This window comes from Mesocricetus auratus, unplaced genomic scaffold, assembly GCF_017639785.1.
Source record: "Mesocricetus auratus isolate SY011 unplaced genomic scaffold, BCM_Maur_2.0 Super-Scaffold_100018, whole genome shotgun sequence".
In the NCBI taxonomy this organism is placed as follows: domain Eukaryota; kingdom Metazoa; phylum Chordata; class Mammalia; order Rodentia; family Cricetidae; genus Mesocricetus; species Mesocricetus auratus.
Genome location: NW_024429199.1, coordinates 14,185,850 through 14,210,072, shown reverse-complemented (window position 1 = coordinate 14,210,072; position 24,223 = coordinate 14,185,850). Strand labels below are relative to the sequence as shown.

The 24,223-nt window shown below is 37.5% G+C and overlaps 1 protein-coding gene across 1 annotated transcript; it reads left to right on the top strand.

Annotated features, from left to right (window-relative positions):
* Positions 1–147: 147 nt before the first annotated feature.
* On the top strand, positions 148–22,785 carry Serinc1 (serine incorporator 1). Its single transcript, XM_040728345.1, has 10 exons — positions 148–302; positions 5,796–5,957; positions 9,735–9,904; positions 10,812–10,891; positions 11,136–11,273; positions 11,840–12,009; positions 12,112–12,202; positions 18,847–18,991; positions 19,093–19,323; positions 21,313–22,785. The coding sequence occupies exons 1-10, from the start codon at positions 264–266 to the stop codon at positions 21,446–21,448; spliced, it is 1,362 nt and encodes a 453-aa protein (XP_040584279.1). The 5' UTR covers positions 148–263; the 3' UTR covers positions 21,449–22,785.
* Positions 22,786–24,223: the final 1,438 nt, after the last annotated feature.

Genomic DNA, 24,223 nt, shown 5'->3' with positions numbered 1-24,223 from the left:
GGAATCAGTCTCTCAAAAAGCAGAAAGAGAACGGTTCTGGGCTCTGCTAACGTCCAAATTCAAGCAGATGGTAAGCAAGGGTCTTCCTTGCACAGTGTAATTTACGCGTCACTCCGCCCTAGCCTGAGAGGAAGTGACGCGGGGCCGAGGGGCGGATGCCTTCTGCGCCGGAAGTGGCTGCCAGACAGTAAATAAGCCCAGAAAAGCCGCTGAGAAGCTGTCTCCATCTTGTCGGCAGCCGCTGGGCCCGCGACGCGGAGGCGATGGGGGGCGTGCTGGGACTGTGCTCCGTGGCGAGCTGGGTAAGGAGGCCGGGGGCTGGCGCGGGCTGGGGCGGGCCGGCTCCTCCGCCCTCGTCCGGTCTGTGCGGCTCGGCTTCGGGGCTCGGGAGGGCGAGGCCGGGCGGGCCGGGGAGCCGCCCGAGCAGGGGGCGCCCTTCGGGAGTTCCGCCTGGTGTCGGCCTCGGCCGTCGCTGTTCCAGCTCTGTCCCCGGTGGGCACCTGGTCTCTTTCTGTCACTTCGTGCCCGCCCACCTCGCTCTGCGGCCCCGTCGTTCCCGGAGGCCTCTTTGTTCTGACGCGCAGCCTCCGGGAAATGGGGCCCGTATCGGGGACAGCTCGACAGCCGCGGCGATGTCGCCAGTCTCGTTTGTGAAATAAAATAATCTCGACTCTCCTTAAGTGCCTTCCTTCTTCCCCTTTAGCGGCTTGAATTCTGCGACTTCCAAATTGATCTTTTCGAGGAAAGCTGCTCGGCTCTGTGGTACCAAATATATATATTTTTTGACGTAAAACATTGGCGTGCAACCTGAAAGTCGATGCTTTAGTCTGGGTTGTGTTGCGTTTTCGTTAGACAGTAAAACCGCTTTTAGTATAGTGGCAGGATTTCGTGAACCAGGTGGCACAGACAACCCCATCCCCCAATAGACAGAACATTGACAATGCAGTTTCTAGTAAAGACCTTCATAGCTTTGGACGAGGTATTTGGATTCCAATATTACTCTTCAACCTTTGATTTCTAAGTTTAACCCATAAAATTTTCTGACTAACCTAATGATTCCATTCCATGAACATTAACCAGCCAGTGTACTGACTAATTTGCATGCTCCATGTCTTAATGGTTTAAGCTTGAATTATAAATGCTTAATTTTTATCAAGTACTAGGTGGAAGGTCTTGCTCCAGCAAGCTAGTCTCTTGTATATCTATTTGCAGTTGGCTGTGGAAACTTGACCGTAGAAATTAAGAGCCTAATGGAGTCTCTTGACTCTTATACAGAAGGCAAAATTTAGTGCAATAATAATTAATAAATAAGGGTCTGGAAAGATGATTCAGCTAGTGCTTGTTGCTTCTAGAAATCGGTGCTTCTGGAGTTTTGGTCCTCAGCACCGACATCCAGCAGTTCACAGCTGCCTCTCTCTCCTGTTCTGACCTTGGCACCCCTGGGGACATGCTACCACACATACACACATGCGTACACTAAGAGTTAGAAGTAATTATTGCCAGGTGATGGTGGCACTCGTCTTTAATCCCAGCACTCGGGAGACAGAGGCAGGCAGTTCTCTGTGAGTTCTAGACTAGCTTGGCCTACAAATCGAGTTCCAGGACAGCCAGAGCTGTTACACAAGGAAACCCAGTTTCGAAAAACAAAACAAACAAACAAGAATTACTGCCGGGCGGTGGTGGTGCACACCTTTAATCCCAGCACTCGGAGGCAGAGGCAGGCGGATCTCTGTGAGTTCGAGGCTGGGCTGGACCGACAGCCTCCAAAACAACACAGAGAAACCTTGTCTCGTAAAAACCAAAAAAAAAAAAAAGAATTATAAGTAGTTATTATAAAACTAACTTTTTTGGTACCTTTAATTTGTAACACTAGAATTAGTTTGATTGTATGTGGGCATAAAGCAGTTCTATTGAGATCATAGAGATGGAGGGGTATGAATTCTCCATTTTATTGTTTTCCAATTCGGTTATGAACATCTAGTTTTGGTTTCAAGGTCAGTGTTTATTTATTACCGTCTTTTAAGATTTTTTTTTTGGAGTATGTGTATTTTAAATCAGAATGACTTTGGAGAAGACCATGGGATAAATTACGACTTGTACAACTTAGGTGGCCACTTTTGTTCACTAAAAGAATGCCTTTGATAAAACTGACTGCCTTGCCATCATCATTAGCACATTGGAAAGGTAGCAACAGTATGCAGGGTTAAATCTGACAGAAGCTAGGTGGCCAAGTTGTGCATCGTAATTCTGCTTCCTGGTGACTGGTCTGAGGGGTCACTGTGTGTAATTGGAATCATCAGTTGTGTTCCATGTGCTTTTCTCTAATTACTGAATTCCAGTGCATATCTTAAGTATAAATCCATCTTTTTCACATTCCCAAGTTAATGTGCTCATTTACTTGAAAGCTTTAATAAAGTAAAATTTTCTATCATTGAAATCATTAAATTATGTCAAGTAACCCATAATTTCGACTTGCTTTTAAAGTTTTTTTTTTTTGCAAACTTAGTCGAATTTAATTACTGTTCCCTTCTTGTTTATAAAATAATTACAGAACAATGTTACTAAACAAGAAAGAAAGATTACATGTAAGGATCTCTGGACCTTTTATCCAATCTTAGATTACCAGCCCTTTCTCTAACCTGAGGTCAGCATTGGTGTTTTGAATAGAATTTATTTTTTTTAGAATTAGATAATGTAAAAAAAAACACACACACATACACACACACACACACAATCACTTCTTTACCCAAAGTAGTCAGTGTAGTTAAATAATTGAGGAGAAAGAATTAGGAATTACCAGACACTGATTTCATGCCCACCTCTGATCCATTTTTATTTTGTACTGCAATGATTTTTTTTTTTTTTGTAGTTGCTAAGAGACAGAACAGTTTAATGGGACTTGTCAGCTTTGACTTTTTAATGGACTGGTCTAGTTTTGCCATTTCCAGCAGAAAGCTCATCAAAGGTCATTGGTCACCCAGAGAAAACTTGCAGCTCCCTGTCTGCATAGCACACCTCTGTTTAGGGAACCAAGTATGGTGAGGTACCACATTCTGCATATAAAGTCTGCTTTTGTGTAGTCAGTATGTTGTCCACTCTACTTGGTGTTCATCTGTCTTATTCTCTTCAGTTTTGTCTTTCTGAGTTTTGCACCTTTTATTCCTGTCTCCCGGTGTTGGATGGTGTTGGTCAAGATCCTCACTGTAAATGTGAAAACCCATGCTTACCTTATTTTAGGTCGTAGGAAAAAAAAATGCGTTCAATTAAAATGTAGCTTCTCTGCATTCATTGAGATGACCAAGTTAACATTTTTCATTAGTTTGTTGATACAGTGAATTGAATTGTTTTAAAAGTTGAGTCATACTTTTGCCCAGGCTATAACTTGGTCACTATATTCTAGTCCTTTTATATTTCTGTTTGATGTGCTGAAATTTAGTTAATAATTTTTATGTTTATGTTCAGGATGATATTAACCTGTTGCTTTCTTACAGCATCTTTGGATTTAATACTGTTAATTCTTGTCTATGTTTTAAGTAAGAATATACACTCAGTATCTCTGTGATGGTTTGTATCTTTTAAATTTGGTTTCTTTACCTTTCTTTGCTCCTAAAAATGTTCCTCTTTTACCTTAACTTTTGAACACTATTTGCAATGACTGCAAAATTCTTTCTCTTGTAGTACTGACTTTTGTCTGAAGTATCAATGCTTTTTTTGTCTTTGTTCCTCTATATAATATGCCTTTTTAATTTATTTACTTATTTATATTACTATTATTTTGCCTGCTTTTGAGATTTTTAAGCAATCTGTTGTGGTGTTACTATAATTTTTATTGTGTTTATTTTGCTGAGGCTTTATTCAACTTAGACATGTGAATGTGTAGTTTTTAAATTGAGGGAAATTTGGTAATTATTTCTGCAGGATTACTCCTTTTTCTTATGTCCTTCAGGGATTCTTAATTTCACTCACATTAACTGCTTGAAGTTGTGTCCCAAAGCACTGATCCCCTTTTTAAACATCCTTTTTTTATGTCGATCATTCCTGTTGCTGTGGCTTCAGATTCATTCGTCTTTTCTGTTTTTTTGGTTGACATATCTTTTGAAATCTCCAAATATTTAATAGGATTCTTTTAAATTATCTTCCATAGTGAGCCTTTCCATGCTGGAGTTTCCCCTCTATTACTTGAGTGTGGGAAGTGTACATGACAGTCACATTAAAAGACCTTTATAAATGTGTCCCCTCCCAGTCAGTTTTGAGTACTTGGTCCTCATGGATTTTATTTCCCTGCTTCTCTGCATGACTTCCCATTTTCTGTTAGATGTCATTTACCTTGATGAAGGCTGCACGTACTTTCATGTTAACTCTTTGGGTTTGTTCTTAGACATAGGTGAATTAAAAGATTTTTATGTCTTTGATGCTTGCTTTTTTTTTAATGAGTACAGCCTATTTTATGCTAAGTAACCCCAGTAATATTGTTTCTCTACCCATCACCCACAACCTCCTTGAGTAACTCATTCTGTGAATGTGAATGTGTCCAGAGGATAGAGCTTGCTTGACCCATCGCTTCCACTTCTGTGGAGCCCTGCCCTGGGAGTGCTAGCTGCTTCCGCTTCTCTGAATTCCTATCTGTGTCTCAGCAAGTAGACTGTTGTGCTGAGCCTTTCTCCCAGGTAGAAAGATGGGCAAATTCTATGGCTTACATCATCTAATTTCCAAAATCACTACCTTGTATTTCTTCTGTACAGTTGTATTAATTCCCACTGTGTCTGAAATACTTGGTTTTTTTTTTTTTCACTGTTAAAGCAAAAGTCATATCACTGTTACTTCATCTCGGTCTGTATTTATTTAAGTAATTATGTCAGATACTATTCCCCATTCATAATTTTGTTATCAGCTGTATCTTTTCGTTCCTGGATAGCATGCTTATTAGTCCTTTTGTTTTTTTCCCTCTTTCTTCTCCTTCATTATTCTTGTGATTCCATTCACCCTGATCTGCTATTTTCTCTTTTCATTTCTGAGCTAGTGTTCTGTCTCTGTCTCTCTGTCCCTGTTTCTCTGTCTCTGGCTTTTGTTTCTATAGCTCAAATAAAGTACACTGGCAGAATATTTCCTTTCTTACTGGGTTAGTGGGTTACTTTTATTTAAAATGTCTTACTTTTTTCTCTTATAGTCATAGAACTCTTTATTTTTAATTTTTCAAATGTATGTTTTCATAATCACTATGCCATCTATTTCTGTTCCTGTGACATAATGTAAAACGGCCTTGTGTACATCTTACCAGTTATATTGGCTGTAGCACTTTACTACAACACAATTGCCCTGGAATATCTGTGACTCCTTTCCCCAGAGTGGAATACCCTGGTTCATCAAACCTGAAGTCTGACTTACAGAGTTCAGTCCAGGTTATGGCCAGCCCTTGTGAGATACCTAAACTTTGCCTTTTTGAGACATTCCTTGTTAATGCCTGTATACATTAAGCTCTTCTGGTCAAGAGCCTATTTATTTCCTAGTTTAGTGTAGAGTTCACTAGAAAAAGTTAGCTAGTTATCTAATTGTTAACCAGTTGTTCACTTAGCCTTCAAAAAAAAAAAACCTGTTCTTAGTGTTTTATTCCTATAAACAGAAAGTGGAAGAGGAAAAAATAAGAACACCAATTTCTTTGGTGTTGTGGTAGATAATGTATGTGAACCAGATGCTTTTAATCTTTTTAATTAATGTCTCTCTCCTTTTCAGCAAGTAGCATGTATGTTTTTATTGAACCGCTTTGAACTATGCTGATCATTCATATTTTTTCCCAGATCCCATGTTTGTGTGGCAGCGCCCCATGCTTGCTGTGCCGATGCTGCCCTAGTGGAAACAACTCCACTGTGACCAGATTGATCTATGCACTTTTCTTGCTTGTTGGAGTTTGTGTTTCTTGTGTAATGTTAATACCAGGGATGGAAGAACAACTGAATAAGGTCAGTCTTTTGTTTACTCCTGATGAACTGACATTGTAGAATATACATAGGTTACTTTTGGGCATTAAAAGAAAGTAATATGAAAATACAGTACTATGTAACCCTAGTTTTAGTAGATCATATTCTCTTAGGAAAAACATTGAGGTAGCTTGTTCAATTCTATAATGGTAGCACAGAAAATGCTCTTTGGCAATTTCTACAGTTTTTGGTTTCCCACCAGAACTAGATGGTAGATTCCATTACTGAAGAAACCACATGCTATATAGTCTTAGGACATAAAGAAATCAGGCTGGCAGTGGTCTGCATGCCTCCTTCCTGCTGACAAGCCCTCATCATATCAGAAGGTGCTATGCAGGCTGTTGGGAAAGAATTGTCATTAGCAGTCTTACTTAGTCCAGTGGCAAGGCTGTTAGAGATGACCAGTTGCCTTGTGATTAGATTTGAGGCCCAGTGTACTGGAAGGAATTTACATCTGGTATTGTAAATTCTTTTACTGTCAACCTTATTGAAAATATGTAACTAGAGTGTTGGGCCTAGTGGGCATTCTACTGCTGGTGTTTTACTAAATAGACTATCCATCAGATTTCCTTCTAAGTAACTGTTCTTCAAATCTATAGATGAGTGATATTGCCAGTTTTGGTCAGGGAAGCTTGTTTTTTACAGTGGATGCTTACGGAGTGTCTGCAGTACCTGCAGGGGCCCATAAACTGGTTAGAGTGTTGAGAATACCTGAAGGTTGAGTGCTCAGCCATAAAGAGGTTATGTATGTCACTGTTTCCAAGGCTCAGTGAACATTGTTTAAGTAGGACAGAAAGAAGGTAAGAACCAGAGGTAAATGAAGAGTGGCATTTAATCCCAACTTTCAGGTATAACATAACCATTGTAATTGCAAACTCACAGTGTCTGGGTGTGCACAGAATGTGCGCAAGATTGAATCCACTAACATCCAATGATGGAGAAGGGAGGAGCTCACAAGATTCTGCCTTTTCTTGGAATTCACATGCAGTTAGTAGTTTCTGGGGCAAGGGAATTTTTTCAGTGGTGTAGCCAGTGTTAAGATGCTCATGGTCCTGTAAAGAACCCTTCAATGCTTCTGGATGAAGCCCAGTGAGTCCAAGGAAAAACAAAAGACTGGAAGGAAAGTAGATAGGAAGATGACAGGGATCAGCAGAAAATGGAGGGAAACAAGAGTGTGATGGGGTGAATATGATCAAATATATGTATGTATGAAAATATGTTGAAATCTATTGTGTATAACATATACATGTATATGTGTGTGTGTATATATATATATAGACATACATACACATATATAGGGATAAAAAAGTAAAGAAACTGTACTTTGGTAATAGCACTGTAATTGTATTTTTGGTTGTGAGCCTAGCCTTTAACGGCTGAGCCATCTCTCCAGCCAATAGCACTGTAATTGTAAAGTGGACTGTTTGTGGGTTTTGTTCCTGAAAAGCAACATTTAAAAATAAGTAAAACTTAAGTGCAGTGCCTGAAAATGAGGAAGCAGTAACAGCGGGGAAAGATCTTGAGTAAATTATGTCTGGAGATTAACTTTATAAAGACAGAAGTCAAATGCTTGAATATAGAGGATATTGGAATGATAGGATAAGTGAGGGAACAGGCCTCAAATAGATTTTATGGATTTTGTAATGACTGAGTCTGACTGGCATTCTTGGAAACTAGGGGGAAAATACTGATCTTAACCCAGAAACAAGGGCTGGAGAGAGGCGGTTCAGTGCTTGCTGCTCTTCCAGAGGACCAGAATTGGTTTCCTAACATCCATTGTTGGGTGGCTCATGGCTTCCTGAACTTGAGCTCCCAGAAATCTGAAGACCTTCTTCTGGCCTCTGTAGGTTCCTGTAGTCATGTGCATATATACGCACACAAATACATAGTCAAAAATCAATCTTTGAAAAAATTACAATAAAGACATTAACGGAAGTGTCGGTCTTACATGTTTGGTTGTGGGGTATTGAAATAAGTGTGCCAAGAAGGTTGGAGTCCAGTGAGGGTCTGTTGTTTGCATTCGGCTGTCTTGCATTTTCATGTTGTAAGGAGAGAAGTAGCAGGCTGTGTCATACCCTTTCATGTAAAGGCACAAGTCTTTTAATGAAGGATGAACTTGATGATCTAATTCTTTCCCCCTTCCTAATCTTGTTCTATTAAGGATCAGAGTTACAAGGTAGCCAGTTAGGTGACTTGGTGGTTTTGGCTAAATGTACTTGCTACGAAGCTCAGTGAACTGAGTTCCTTCCTAGGAACTTGCACGATGGAAAGAGAAAACCAACTAACTTGCTTGAGTTCCATCTGGTCTCCAGAAGTGTATTGTGGCATATGTCCATACATAATAAATAAATTTTAAATATGAATTTTGGGCAGATGTTATGGAGGCCAAACCCTGTACATCTGTGAGGAAAGAGAACACATTAGTTGAGACCAGGTTGAGCACGTTTCGAGAGCTGGAAATGGAAATCCTGGCAGCATATGCTGTGGAAACCCATTCAGAGTTAGTGGTGTCATAGCTTCCTTAACAGCTCTTTAGTGAGCTGACAGAGGGGAGTCACAGCACTGGGAGAAACTAAACATACAGGATTTAGACAGAATTGTTGGAACTTGTCAGTGTACCAAGGATTAAAGAAGGTAAGGATTTCAGCAGCTGTTGGATATGACTGGTATAAAACTAATACCTAAAATTCAGTAGGTTTGTGATACTGGGACTAGGTGTGGGAGGAATGGTTTATTCTTACACATATAACATATGTAGTTTTAAATAATACTGACACTTAACTCACAAAAGTTCCTATTTTGCATTCTAATTTAACTGTGACTTTGTGAGTGTCGGTGGAGACCAAGCCCAGAGCCTCACCTGTGTATTATGGGAAGGACTCTATTATTATACCTCTCCACCCCTACCCAGTTACCTTTCTGAAAAGGTCACTGCTATTTCTCAAGATTCTCAATAAAAGTATGACTATATTGCCAGCTCAAGTTAAGTCAATAATCTAACCTTGCCCAGCCTAGACACAGGGGTGTTGAGGGGTAGAGAGATGTCTTGGTTCTGCCTCAACTAGAATGATGGTACTGCCTCAACTAGACTTAGTAGGCTTCCTAGGGGAGGCCCTACCCTCTCTGTGGAGCAAGTGGGAGGAGAGTAGAGAGGGGAAACTGGGATTGGAATGTAAAAGTTAATTAATGAAAATGTGTAAAAAATAGAAAACATCAAAAAAGTTAATAATCTACTTATGATCCTAAATGGATTTAAATAGCATTGATTTTTAAAAAGCCATTTTTATTCTCTGCAGTCTTAAAAATGACTTTTATGTAATTTAAGCTTTTGTTCATTTCTTCCCATGTACCTTACATATGTAATATGTACCTTACAGTAGAATGCAAGTCTTATAAAATTTAGAATTATGGTATGCTATAAATATGTACATTTTGTTTTTTATGTAACATTCAGATACACATTTAAAGAATTACAATACATTGTCAGCTCAAAATAATCATCCAACATAGATGTGGCCATTGTTAGGTCATTATTATTGGCTCATTTGGAAGTTTTTTGTTTTTTGTTTTTTTGTGAAAAAAGTCTTACTATGTAGCCCCAGGTGGCTTAGACCTATGTGTAAACCAGGCTGACCTGGAAATCATGGAGCTCTGCCTACTTCTGCCTCCCCTAGTGCATGACTTGTAACGCAAATTACAGTTGCCATGGAATTTTGAGTTCATGAAAATGCTGATCATAAACCCATTTTGTTTTCCTAGATTCCTGGGTTCTGTGAGAATGAGAAGGGTGTTGTTCCTTGTAATATTCTGGTTGGCTACAAAGCTGTGTATCGCTTGTGCTTTGGCTTGGCCATGTTCTACCTTCTCCTCTCTTTACTAATGATCAAAGTGAAAAGCAGCAGCGATCCTAGAGCCGCTGTCCACAACGGGTAAGCCTTGAATTACATGACAGAAAAGTCTAGAGAGCCTTTTTCCCTCCTGGTAATTTTGAATTTATCCAAAGAAATTTCAGAGCAGAATCATCATGACCATGAAAAAGTTTTAAGAACTCCAGTTGATTTTACTAGAGAGTCTTGTTTAAATATTAAATAATGGTGGTAAGTCATTGATTAGCATCACCTCTGATGATGTATTTTAATTTCAAAGGAGGATGTATATACATGATTGAAGGAAGAGGTACTATTGCCCCTTCTTTTAGCTTTTGGTGATCTGGTCCTATTTCATAGAACTGTCAATTTCCTAGATCTACAAGGCAACCAAATGAAAAGAACTTTATTCCCAAACAGGCACTGATTTTCTAGGTAATTGTTTTCATAACCCAGAAAGAAAAAAGTGCTAATCAGTCTTCTTTATTTAAATGTTTATTTAAATGTTTTAATTTTGTCTGTTTCTTCCTACAAATTTTTTCTTGATATGTTTTATTGCTGATTTGTTAACATGCTATACCAAAGATGGGATAAAAATATAATATTACATTAATAAAAATATTCTATAATAAATTTTTGCCATTGTAGCTTAAATTATTATTTGGGATATAGACATCTGTCATAATTTATTAAACCTATTCATTTTGTGAAATTAATTTTTACTTTAAATATTCACATATTATCCAGTTCAATCCTTTGGAATGAAGCCAGTATTCTCAAGTGAATTATTGGCACATTTTTCTTAAGACCATCTTTACAATAGCCTATGTAGGAGTCTTTTTTTTCTTAAGTATATGCTTAAAACTATTATGTAAAGTATAGCCGTTCTTTAAGTGGTTCTGAAAAGATGTACTGTTAGAGTTATTTGTTGGGTGCTTATTATTAAAAATTACATTTCTTTCTGTCTTAGATTCTGGTTCTTTAAATTTGCTACAGCAGTCGCAATTATTGTTGGAGCTTTCTTCATTCCTGAAGGCACTTTTACAACTGGTGAGGATTTTTTTTTTTAATTCTGTGATGATTTTTTTGTTTGTTTGCTTGTTTTATAGGATGCCACAGTAACTGCTACCTGGAATTGTTATTCTTTTACTGTTTAGGTTTTCTTTTTTTCCCAGTTGCAAAATCAATTTCCATATACTTTTGTTTTCCCTTTTTGTAACATGATTATTAAGAAAAACAATAAAAAACGAAAGCAGTTGTCCCTTTGCTTAATAGATATTATTTTTCCTTTCAGTGTGGTTTTATGTAGGCATGGCAGGTGCCTTTTGTTTCATCCTCATACAACTAGTCTTGCTTATTGACTTTGCCCATTCTTGGAATGAAACGTGGGTTGAAAAAATGGAAGAAGGAAACTCAAGGTGTTGGTATGCAGGTAAGCTTTTATTTCATAGAGTGTCCTCATTATAATGAACATTGATGACAACAGATGGGTTGCAAGGAAATCTTAGGAGTTTTGTGTTCTAATTTCCTATAAAGAGATTTTCAATTTAAGTTTATGAGTGCTGTATCAGCAACTTGTTGAAAATTTGTAACTTATTAACTAGCTCTATATCTGAGGACTAGTAAGGAAACCAGAAGACCCTTGAATAGCCAGGATGATGTTCAGGGTCCATAGCTTAAAGCATATATTTTTACTCTCAAATTTCCCAGTACATTAAACGTAAAAATTTAAAAGGTAAGACTTCTAAAAATAATGCATAATTGTGTTAATTCATCAGCAGCAATAAACAAAAAAACCAAAAGTTTTGGAATGCTTTATAGAAGTATAAAGGATGCCTAGCACTTAAGGGGATTTCTGTTGTAGTATAATTATAATAGCAAGCTTGAGTTAATTGATTAGTTATGTAAAATAAAAGATTTATTTAAAAGCAAGCGCCATGCTGAATTTCTAATATTTTTATTAAGAAATCTAATAATACAATTGTGCTTCTTTCCCAGCCCTGTTATCAGCTACAGCTATGAATTATTTGCTGTCATTAGTTGCCATCATCTTATTCTTTGTCTACTACACTCACCCAGCCGGTTGTTCGGAAAATAAGGCATTTATCAGTGTCAACATGCTTCTCTGCATTGGTGCTTCTGTAATGTCTATACTGCCCAAGATCCAAGTACGTACTAACCCACACTCAGTTTTTGAAGCTTTCAACTTCCAAATTTCATCAATCAGAATGTCAGATATTTATTTACATTACTTAATATTCTGTTTGTAGGAATCACAACCAAGATCTGGTTTGTTACAGTCTTCAGTAATTACAGTCTACACAATGTATTTGACATGGTCTGCTATGACCAATGAACCAGGTATGTTTTATTTATCAGTCTTGTAGTATTGACTTTCTTTATTCAAAGCTGTTCATTTTAAGGGAGGAAATTACTTAATTAGACTGGTAGAGGAGTAGAGCATGTAAGTAGTAAGTACTACTTCATCTTTAAGCTATTGCTGTTTTTCTTTTCATTTAGTTTCTTCCTTCATTAACAAAATGATCTGGTTCTAAGAAATCATGAAGACATGTATACTTAACATTTATAGTGTTTAAGATAGTTGTATATAGGAAGAAATAAAGTATTCAATGTTTTGTGTGTGACAAAGTTTCACTTTGTAGGACAGGCTGATCATTACCTCTTGGCATTCCTTCTGCCACAGCCTCCACCATGCTGGGTATGAACCACTTTAAGTGCTTTTTCAGTTGTAAATTTAATTGTAATGTTTTCACATTCTTTTTTGTAACTATCTTGCAATAAATAACTGGCTTTGTAATGAATCTTTGTACTTGAGTCATACTGAGTCCCTTAGGAAATAAAAAGCCTGTATGTCTTGAAAGGACAAAGAAATAACAATTTTTAGAAAATAATTTTTTCCTGTAAAATCATATTTGTATAAAATACGTGCTCTGACTCATCACACTGTTTACAAACTCATTAGATACTTTTTCAGTTGTTGTAGAGACAGGGATCTTAGTGTATAGAAATCCTCGTCCCTCATGCCAAAATAAGTAGTTTTAAAATATCACTAATGATTTGCTTGAGAATTTAGCCTTACGTAGTTTTCATCAATAAAGTTGAGATTGAAGATTTGGAATTGTGTTAGGTTTTACACACCCCCGAAGCATCCTCCCAATTCCAGCCATCTCTCCCTCCACCACATCTATCTTTCTACCTGATTCCCCTCTGTTCCTATCCTCACCTGCACCCAGTTTGCCCTAAAATTAGAGAGACCATGTGTTCCCCCAGGCCCATCCTCTGTACCTAACCTCTCTGGGTCTATAGATTGTAGCTTGGTTATCATTTATTTAATGACTTATATGCGCTTATGTGTGAATATATACCATATTTATCTTTCTGCGTCTGAGATAATGCACTCAGGTTGAATTTTTTCTAGTTACATCTATTTACCTGCAAATTTTGTGTTGTCATGTTTTTTTTTTGATGATTTACATTATTTTTTTTATTTTAATTTTAAATAGCTTGTTTTACATGTCAATCCCAGTTCCCTCTCCCTCCCCTCCTCCCGCACTCCCCTTCCACCCTCCCTCCCACCCTATTGCCAAATCCTTCCACATAGGGGATGTCTAGAGTCTATCATTTTACTCTTGGTAGGGTCAAGGCACTCCCCTAAGAGTCCAGGCTGAGAGAGCATCTCTCTTTGTGCTATAGGCACATGAAGACAGATTGTATACCAGGGATAGACACTGATCCACAGCTCAGAGCCCCATAGGTTGTCCAGGCCTTCTCACTGACACTCACATTTGGGGGGTCCAGATCAGTCCCATTCTGGCCTCCCCACTGTCGGTCTGGGGTCCAAGAGCACTCCCCTGTTCAGATCAGCTGTCTCTGCTGGTTTTGCCAGCCCATTCTTTGCCAATTTGCTCATCATTCCTCTCTCTCTGTCACTGGGTTCCTTGGGTTCAGTTCAGTGCTTAGTTGTGTGTTTGCCTCTGCTTCCATCAGTCCCAGGATGTAGGCTCCCGGATAGTTATAGACATCAAGTTCATTATCAGGAATGGGCATTCGAGGTGGTCCTTCCACTATTGCTTAGCTTGCCAATTGATGTTATACCTTTAGATCACTCGAGGTCACTCTGGTGCCTGATCTGTCTTCGATCCTATGATTCCCTCTTCCCCCTATTCTACCCCCACCCCCTCAACTTCCTGTTCCCCCATGACCAACTCCCTTCCTCTTTACCCCCTCTATTCTTCCCAGGTCCCACTACCCCCTCGCCCTGTTCCCCATCCATTCAGAGGATCTTGTCTCCATCCTCTTCTCTTGGGTACTATGCATATATGCATATCTTTTAGGTTCTTTCCTGTTTCCCAGACTCTCTATCTGTGGAAGTGCAGACTGGCACTATCCTGATCCATATCTAAAATCCATATATGAGTGAGTACATACCATGTTTGTCTTTTTGCGACTGGGTTACCTCACTCAGGATGGTTTCTTCCAGTGCTATCCATTTCCCTGCGAATTTCAAGATTCCATTGTTTTTTTCTGCTGAGTAATACTCCATTGTGTAAATGTACCACATTTTCTCTATCCACTCTTCAGTTGAGGGGTATCTAGGTTGCTTCCAGGTTCTGGCTATTACAAACAATGCTGCTATGAACATAGTGGAGCAGATGCCCTTGTTGTATGAACCTGCCTCATTTGGATAAATGCCTAAGAGTGGAATTGCTGGGTCTAGTGGTAGATTAATTCCCATTTTCCTGAGGAATCTCCATACTGATTTCCAAAGAGGCTGTATGAGTCGGCATTCCCACCAGCAGTGGAGGAGTGTTCCTCTCTCTCCACATCCCCTCCAGCATAAATTGTCTTCGGTGTTTTTGATTCTAGCCATTCTGACATGAGTAAGATGGTATCTCAGAGTTGTTTTGATTTGCATTTCCCTGATGGCTAAGGATGTTGAGCACTTTCTTAAGTGTCTCTTGGCCATTTTAGCCTCCTCTACTGAGAATTCTCTATTTAGCTCTGTACCCCACCTTTCAAGTGGATCCTTTGGTGTTTTGGAGACTTGTTTCTTGAGTTCTTTGTAAATTTTGGAGATTAGCCCTCTGTCAGATGTAGGGTTAGTGAATATCTTTTCCCATTCTGTGGCCTGCCTTTTTGTCTTTTTGACTGTGTCCTTTGCCTTACAGAAGCTTTTTAGTTTCAGAAGGTCCCATTTGTTAATTGTCGATCTCAGTGCCTGTGCCACTGGTGTTATGTTTAGGAAGTGGTCTCCTGTACCAACTCGTTGAAGAGTATCTCCCACTTTCTCTTCTAAAAGTTTCAGTGTGGCTGGATATATGTTGAGATCTTTGATCCATTTGGACTTAAGTTTTGTACAAGGCGATAAACATCGATCTATCTGCAGTCTTCTGCATACCACTACCCAGTTATGCCAGCACCATTTGTTGAAGATGCTTTCTTTTTTCCACTGTACAGTTTTAGCTTCTTTGTCAAAAATCAGGTTTTCATAGGTGTGTGGGTTAAAATTAGGGCTTTCGATTCGGTTCCATTGGTCTACCTGCCTATTTTTGTGCCAATACCAAGCTGTTTTCAGGACTATAGCTCTATAATAGAGCTTGAAGTCAGGTATGGTGATGCCTCGCTTCTCGGCCTTTTGGCTAAGATCAAGTGTTGTCATGTTTTTTAACAGCTGAGTAATACTCTGTTGTGTACATGCACCGCCTCTTCTTTATCCATTCTTCTATTGAGTGACAGTAGGTTGTTTGCAGTTTCTTTGCCTTTTATGAATAAAGCTTCAGTGAATATTGTTGAGCAAGTGTCCTTGTAAGGATAGAGCATCCTTTGGGTTTATGCCTAGGAGTGATGTAGCTCGATCATGAGGTAGATCGATTCCCAACTTTCTGAGGAACCACTATACTGAATTCCATAGAGACTGTACAGGTTTGTACTCCCACCAGCAGTGGAAGAGTGTTCCTCTTGCTCCATATTCTCACCAGCATGAGCTGTCAATTGTGTTACTGAATTTAGCCATTTTGACAGGTATAAGATTGAATCTCAAGGTAGTTTTGATTCGTATTTCTGCGTTGGATAAGGATGTTGAATGTTTCTTTAAGTGTTTCTCAGCTATTCCTCTATTGGGAATTCTCTGTTTAATTTTGTGCTGTTTTTTTTTTCCCCCAAATTGGATTATTTGGTTTTGTGCTATTTAGTTTAAGTTCTTTGTATATTTTGGATGTTAGTCCTCTCTATTAGATGTGAATGGAGTTGGTAAAACCTCTTTTCTCATTCTGTAGCCTGCCACTTTGTCAACTCGACTAGTTTTATATTGAGGCCTTTGATCCACTTGGACGTGGGTTTTGTGAAGAGTGATGAGTATGAATCTATTTACATTCTTTGACATGCAAGCATCTAGCTTGATCAGCACCATTTGTTGAAGATGCTGTCTTTTTCCAATGTGTATTTCTGGCCTTTTTTTTTAATTATTAAATGAAAAACCAGGTCTATTATTGTTCAGGATTTTTTTTTAACTATCCCGTTTTTTGGTTTTTAGTTTGTTTGATGGTTTTTGTTTTTCATATTAGGTTGAGAATTGTCCTGTCAAGGTCTGATAAGAATTGTGTTGGAATTTTGAAGATGATTGCATTGAATCTGTAGATTGCTTTTGGTAAGATGAGTGTTTTTACTGTGGGAGCTTTCTATCTTCTAACATCTTCCGTTTCTGTCTTCAAAGACTTGAATTTTCAGTCATATATCTTCCTCTTGCTTATTTCTTGATTAGAGGTACCCCAAAATATTTTATATTATTTGAGGCAGCCACTTTGCTGAAAGTGTTTATCAGTTTCTAGATCACTGATAGAATTTTTAGGGTCACTTGTGTATACTGTCATATCATCTGCAACTAGTGATACTTTTGACTACTTCCTTTCCAATTGGTATCCTCTTGATCTCCTTCAGTTGTCTTATTGCTCTAGCAATAAGTACTATATTGAAGAGATGTGGAAAGAGTGGATAGCGTTGTGTTGTTCCTGATTTTAGTGGAATTGTTTTGCGTTTCTCTTCACTTAATATGTGTTGGATATTAGCTTGGTGTAAATAGCCCTTTCTATGTTTAGTTATGACCCTGCATCCCTAATCTCTCCGGTTTTATCATGGTGTTGGATTTTTTCAAAAGCCTTTTCTGCTTTTAATGAGATGACCATGTAATTCTTTTCTTTCAGTTTGTTTATATTGTGGATTACATTGACAGATTTTTATGTATTGAACCATCCCTGCATCTCTGGGATAAAGCCCACTTATGATCTTCTTGATGTGTTCTTGCATTCGGTTTCCAAGTGTTTTATTGAATATTTTTGTACCTTTGTTCATAAAAGAAAATGGTCTGTAGTTGTGAAAGTTCTTTGTTGAGTCTTTGTGTAGTTTAGATATCAGAGTAAAATGAACTGGACAATGTTCCTTCTGTTTCTATTGTCTGGAATAATTTGAAGAGTATTGGCATTAACTCTATTTTGACAGTTCTGCACTAAAAACATCTGGTCCTGGGCTTTCTTAGAATTTTAGAATTAGAATTTTAATGACTGCTTTTATTTCCTTAAAGGTTTAATATTTGTTTATTTTACCTGATCTTGGATTTAGTTTTGGTAAGTGATACCTATAGAGAAAATTATCCATTTCTTTTAGATTATCCAATTTGGTGGATACAGGTTTTTAGTATGTCCTTATAATTCTCTGGGTTTTATTGGAGTCTTCTTATGTCCCCCTTTACTAATTTTGTTAATTTGGATATTCCCTGTCTTTTTAGACTAGTTTGGATAAGGGTTGTCTATCTTGATTTTTCTCAAAACAACTTTTGGTTTTATTCTTTGTATTGTTCTCTTTGCTTTTTTAAAAATTTTATTTCAGCCCTCAGTTTACTGTCTGGTCTTGGGTGTGCTTATTTTTCTTCTAGAGCTTTCAGGTGTGCTGTTAAATTGCTATGCTAGTATGAGATATCTCTGATTCCTTTTATATGGACACCTAGTGCTATGAACTTTCCTCTTAGCACCCCTTTCACTGTATCCCATAAGCTTGAGTATGATGTGTGCTTTCATTTGATTGTAGACTCTCTAACTTATTTCTGTCTATGCCCATTTTCATTCAGTTTCCTTGAGTTTGTAAGCTTTCTGCTGTTTCTTTTGTGGCTAGCCATCTTTAATCCATGGTGGTCTGACAAGATTCAGGGAGTTATTACATTTTTCTTCTATCTGTTGAGACTTGCTTTGTGTCCAAGTATGTGGTCACTTTTGGAAAAAGTTTAATGAGGTGAAGAGAAGGTATATTCTTTTGTATTCTGTAAAAATCTGTTAGATTCATTTGGTTTGTAATGTTCATTAGTTCCAGCTTTCGCTGTTTACTTTTTGTCTGGATGACTTACCCATCAGTGAGAGTGGGGTATTGAAATCTTCCCACTATTAGTGTGTGAGGGTCAATATGTGATTAAGCTATAGTAGTGTTTGTTTTACAAACTTGGGTGTCCTTGAGTTTGGGACACAGATGTTCAGAATTGAAATGCCATTTGGTGAATTTTTCCTTTGATGAGAATGTAGTGTCCTTACCTGTTAGTTTTGGCTTGTAGTCTATTTTGTTAGATATTGAAATGGCTACACCAGTTTGCATTGTATTTCTAAATGTACTTACTTTAGGTGGGTTGTGTAAATTGTATCCATTTGTTGATCAAGATATCTTGGCTCTCATAAAGTTGGAAATGAAGTGATTTAAGTTTTCTAAACAGTTCTCTAAAATAAAGCTAGGCAAGAAAACCCCATAAGTCTTTATATATATACATACATATATATATATATATATATATATATATATATATATATATATATATATATATATAATGTTCAATTATGTCATTAGCTTGTGCCTCTGTTAATCAACCCTTTTTGAGGTTCCAAGGGTTAAATATGTCCTAATTTTTTATATTACTCTAACATTTAATTTAACATTAATGTTCCTTATAGAAACAAATTGCAATCCAAGTCTACTAAGTATCATTGGCTTCAATACTACAAGGCCTCTCCCAAAGGACGGGCAGTCTGTCCAGTGGTGGCATCCCCAAGGAATTATAGGACTGGTTCTCTTCCTACTGTGTGTGTTTTACTCAAGGTAAGAAAGGGTATAAAATCTACTTTTACAGGAAGTGTATTTATATAAATTAGAATTATTTATTTTTAAAAGTTGTTTCTTTCCTTGACTTTTTCATGCAGCATCCGTACTTCCAACAATAGTCAGGTTAATAAACTGACTCTAACAAGTGATGAGTCAACACTGATAGAAGATGGGAATGCCAGAAGTGATGGATCCCTAGAAGACGGGGATGATGTTCACCGAGCTGTAGATAATGAGAGGGATGGCGTCACTTACAGTTACTCCTTCTTTCACTTCATGCTTTTCCTGGCTTCGCTTTATATCATGATGACCCTCACCAACTGGTACAGGTACTTAACATTTCACATTAACTTCATGTAATTTTGGTGGATTTTTCATGACTTGTAAAAATACATGCCAGTGACTAGTACTTTGTACCTGGTGTGTGAAGGCCAGAGATGGAACTCACATGTGTTCCTCAGGTTCTGCAGAACACTGGTATAGAGTAGCTAGCTAACCAGAAAACTCCAATGCTTACCCTATTTCCACCTTTACCCTCTGGAATGAGAAGTGAGTGAGTGCCTCCATATCTGGCTTATTACAAATGTGGGTGCTGGGGGTCAGAATCCAGTCCTTATGTTTGCAAGGCAAGCCATTTCTCAAGCTCCAGAATATTTTTTAATACTCTGATGTATTTCAGTATTTAGTTAAAGTGCATTCTGAGAGAGTGAGAAGTGCAGGCTTTACTTGCTTAACAATTACACAAATATGGTTGTCCAAATCTTGAAGAAGTTTAAATGGAAAACTTTATATAACCATGTTTTAACAGAAATGCATATTAATAGTTGATTTAACATGCTGTTAGTTTTAATTTTTAATACTGTAAATTTATTCTTAACACACATTAGCAATAATATAGTTTTATAAACAATGGTTCTTTTAAAATTATATCATTAAGCTGGGCTAATGAGATAGATGACTCTGGTTGAGAACACTGGCTGCTTCTCTAGAGGACCCAGATTCAATTTCCAGCACCCATATGATACAATTTTTGTATCTGACCTGATAACCGTGTATAGACATGGGCACCATATGCAGACATATTCATAGAGGTAAAACAATCATACACATAAAGTATCAGATACAAGTTTCAGATATAAGATAATCTGAAAATCTTTTAATGCAAATATATTATGTGGTTTGATTTTTAGTATTCTCTTTACTATGTTTATTATGTCTTCAAAATTAATTCATAAATACTTTTCTGATAAAAAGTAACTATAATTTTCCTCTGCTAGCCACCTGGGCCCTGCCGAGCTGTCTGAACCCCCAAGTAACACATAGGACACTATATTAATTATGATGCTGTTGGCCGTTTGCTTGGTTTCTTACTGGCTATCTCTGACTTAAGTATTTAACTCATAATTGTTAATATAAGTATTTCTCTTACCAGAGAAAGGGTCCAGACCTTTTACTCTGGCGGTCTACATGGTGTCTCCCTCTGCCTCTATTTTTCAGAATCCTCCTTGATTCCTAGTCCCACCTATCTTGCTTCTCTATTGGCCAACAGTGCTTTATTTAACAACCAATAAGAGACAGATTTACAGAATGACATCTTCCATCAGTAACAATTTATAGTTTATTTTTAAACTGACTATCTCAAATGATTACCAAAAATTCTATGCAAAACTGACATTTACTGATGTGACTGAACAAGTGTGTTTTCAATAATGTTTAATTCATCTCTAAATAGTATATAAGATTATTTATTGTATCAGCAAAAGATGGAGAAAAATATTATCCTTACCTGATGTTTTTTAGGCTAATATTTACTCATTATTATGAAAAAGTATATTTTACCATATTCTTAAACTACATCTTATTAAGTAAGCTTAAAAGTATTTCTCAGTAATTGATAGTTTTAAAAAAGATGTATATTTCTGTTGGTATACAAAAATCAGCCAACTTAAGGATATATTTCCTTCCCCATCTGTCAAATTTGAAGAGAGGAAGTGGCATTAACTGAGAAGGGAGGCCCATAAACCTTTCAGCCTTGTACATAATAGGTACATATTATTTACTTGTTTCATCTGCTCTTATTTAATAACATAGAATTACATACAATGCCTCAGAACTATGTGAAAGATTTGCCCCAGAGTTCTGTGCTGTATTCAAAGAAGTTTTCCTGATGCATCAGTATGGAAGGCATGGCAACAGGATGAGCTATTGCACATTGGTATCACAAACTGCATACAAAGGACGCTGGAGTGAAGGGGCTTGATGGCTTAGTAACACAGTCCACTTACCAAAGTAGTCACTTCTGTTTCCTCAAATTTTAGGTATGAACCTTCGCATGAGATGAAGAGCCAGTGGACAGCAGTGTGGGTGAAAATCTCTTCCAGCTGGATTGGCATCGTGCTGTACGTTTGGACACTGGTAGCACCACTGGTTCTTACAAATCGTGATTTTGACTGAATCGGACTTCTGGCATGAAAGTCCCATTTTGGTCATTGTTTATTTGACATTAACAGTATTCGCAGTTTTTGTAAAGTTGTATGCGTTGTTGTATAACTATTTTTCTCTTGCATGAATTAGATTTACTGTGCCATTTTTTTCACATTCTTGCTAAGTGTATTGATGATATGAACTGCAAAGGGAGAATTTTGAATAAGGTAGTAAATTAGGAAAGATGGATGCTGATAGACATATCATCTACTTTGTACATATGAAATTAAAAGTGACAAGAATTCTTAACAATTGGTTTCAAAATTGTGTTAGACCTTATGCTATTTTAGAAACATAACTATGGCTGCCTTTTCAAATACTTGGTGTGTTGCCTTACAGAGGACTGCAAAGCAAATAGCTGTTCTAATATTATGTAGATAAGTCACAAACTAGTTGTCTGAAAAATGCAAGTCACTTTTAGGTTTGCCAGGATTTTCTCTTACTTGGTACAGAATGTTCATGTTCAATGGAAAAGTTAGGATGTGGAGGGAAGCTAAGGAACATACAAAAGCCTTCATAGAAAAGTCTCCAGTAGTAGGTTTTAAAGTGAATACTCATAGATTATGAGATCTAAGACCTTAGATCATGACTTTCTGTAAAAACGGGTGGCCTTCACCAACAAAATGAACTTTGGTCTTTACAAACATACAATTATGGATTTCAGAGAGATGTTAGCAGCTCTGAAACATTTATACAAGGTTTTAAAAAGGAAAATCATGTGTTAGAAAAATTTGACGCTAAACATTTGCAAATCAAACTGGGAAACCTCGGATGGAACATGAAGTGTTGTTACACTCTGGGCTGGGTACTTAAGATCTAGTCCAGCTCAAGTAGCTAGTTAGTGGCAACGTTGAGAAACTGTGTTTACCAAAACTAGCCAATATTCTGACATAAAACTTTTGTATCCAAAATGCACTATTCACTTAATAAATCATTAACAGTAGATAATTTGTGTGATATGTATTGCTGCTATTCAGCATGCTTTTTATCCAAACATGAAGTCCAGGAGTATAAATGAACTTGTTAGAATAGACTACTTACATTATATAACACTATACATTTAAACATTGCTTAAAATGTTTGTATTTACTGCCATGTAGTTGATAGTCAACTTGATTTAGATAAAAATGCTTATTTATGTGTAAATTAGTATTTAGTAAAGCTTAAATTTGCTTCTTTAAAAATATTTATTCTGCACATGGAATATAACAATTACTCTTAATTTCCCAAACTTACTCTGTGTTACTATTGTGTTTCACAATTTTGAATGGCTGTTATGTGTCTTAAATAAATGAATTCAGAGAAAATGTGTGGTGGTAGTTCTTAGCATTAATGTGAATTTAACTCAATTTCTTTTTTCCTGTGTGAAAAGAACTTGGCTCTCCAGAGGAAATACCCACTTTCTGCCCTGAAAAATGAATTTTGAAAGTAATTTTACCCCTTTTGTGACTGTAAATGAATCCTGGGCTTGGTTCTCAAAAGTAAGGTGGTGTTCTTACCTCTAAAGATCCTTCAGTAGGTGAGCCAGTTCAGTTTGGAGAATGCATTTTAGTTCTGAAAACTGAAAGTGCACACCTCGTGTCCTTCGCCAGGCCAGCCATGTTTTTAAAAGTTGTGGTCAGTGTGGTGAACAATGTAATTGGTCTCAGGGTTTCTTTCTGCTGCTGTGATAAAACCCCATAACCAACTCAGGGAAGAATGGATGCAGAGGCCATGGGAGAGTACAGCTTCCTCACTGGCAGTAATTACTCCCTATGATTTCATCTTCCTGCTTCTATACTATTGCAGGTTGGCCTGGGCCCTCCTACATCAATGATGTCTTAAGAAAATAACTAGCAGGCTTGCCTACTGGCCAGTATAGTTGGGGGTATTTCCTCAACTGAGGTTTTCTATTTCTATAACTCTAGCTTGTTTGTAGTTGACATAAACATGAACCAGTACATAACTGTATTGATAAAAATATCCCTATCTGTGAATTACTACATTAACTTTCACTATAAACTTAAAAAGTTTGTCAAGGTACCATGCCAGTGAGAATCCATGGCAGAGCAAGATTCTGGACTCCTCACCCTGGAAAGGGGCCAGGATTACATCATCTTCAAGGACATGCCCACAAGGCCCCACCTTCTGTAGTTTCCTGGGAACCATGCCATCTATATAGGGATATTTGACATCAATTATAGCAGCTGCCAAACTTTGGTATATTTTATTTGTAAATACTGTAACTGTCTAGGAAAGAGACAGACAGGCTTGAGGGCAGGAGAAGGCACTGGATTCTTGGGGTCTATTTACAAGTGGTTGTGAACTGCCTGACTGGTGCTGAGAACTGAGCTCTAGTCTTTAGCCACTACAGCAGTTTTAATAGCCAAAACTAGACAATAGGTGTCGGGCTGCAAGTAGTAAGAAAATAAGTAACAACTCAATCTGGGTTAGTGTAAAACAAATCATAAAATGTGGAAATGTTTAAGAACTACTACTTGTAGGTTGCCTTTGCAAACCAAACTTTAACCTGTGGCAAAGTTAATAATAGGCTTTGAGAGCATTTAAAACTATGTACTCTTAAGCCTGTTTAAGATAACTTTGAATAAAAAAATATAATCTTTACTATATTTGGAATTGATTGATGTACCTACCATACTATTTATTTCTTTGGGGCCCATTCATCCCCTAAGTATGAATGTAAGATGTGGTGGCTAGACCAAAGACTATTTGCTGGGGACAGCCAGGGTCAAAAGAAACACTACC

Bases quoted from the DNA above. Each gene is read 5' to 3' on its own strand.
- Serinc1 (XM_040728345.1), top strand. From the start codon at position 264: ATGGGGGGCGTGCTGGGACTGTGCTCCGTGGCGAGCTGG. The intron at 11,274-11,839 runs GTAAGCTTTTAT...CTTCTTTCCCAG, and splicing joins CTCAAGGTGTTGGTATGCAG to CCCTGTTATCAGCTACAGCT. The intron at 19,324-21,312 runs GTACTTAACATT...CTCAAATTTTAG, and splicing joins ACCCTCACCAACTGGTACAG to GTATGAACCTTCGCATGAGA.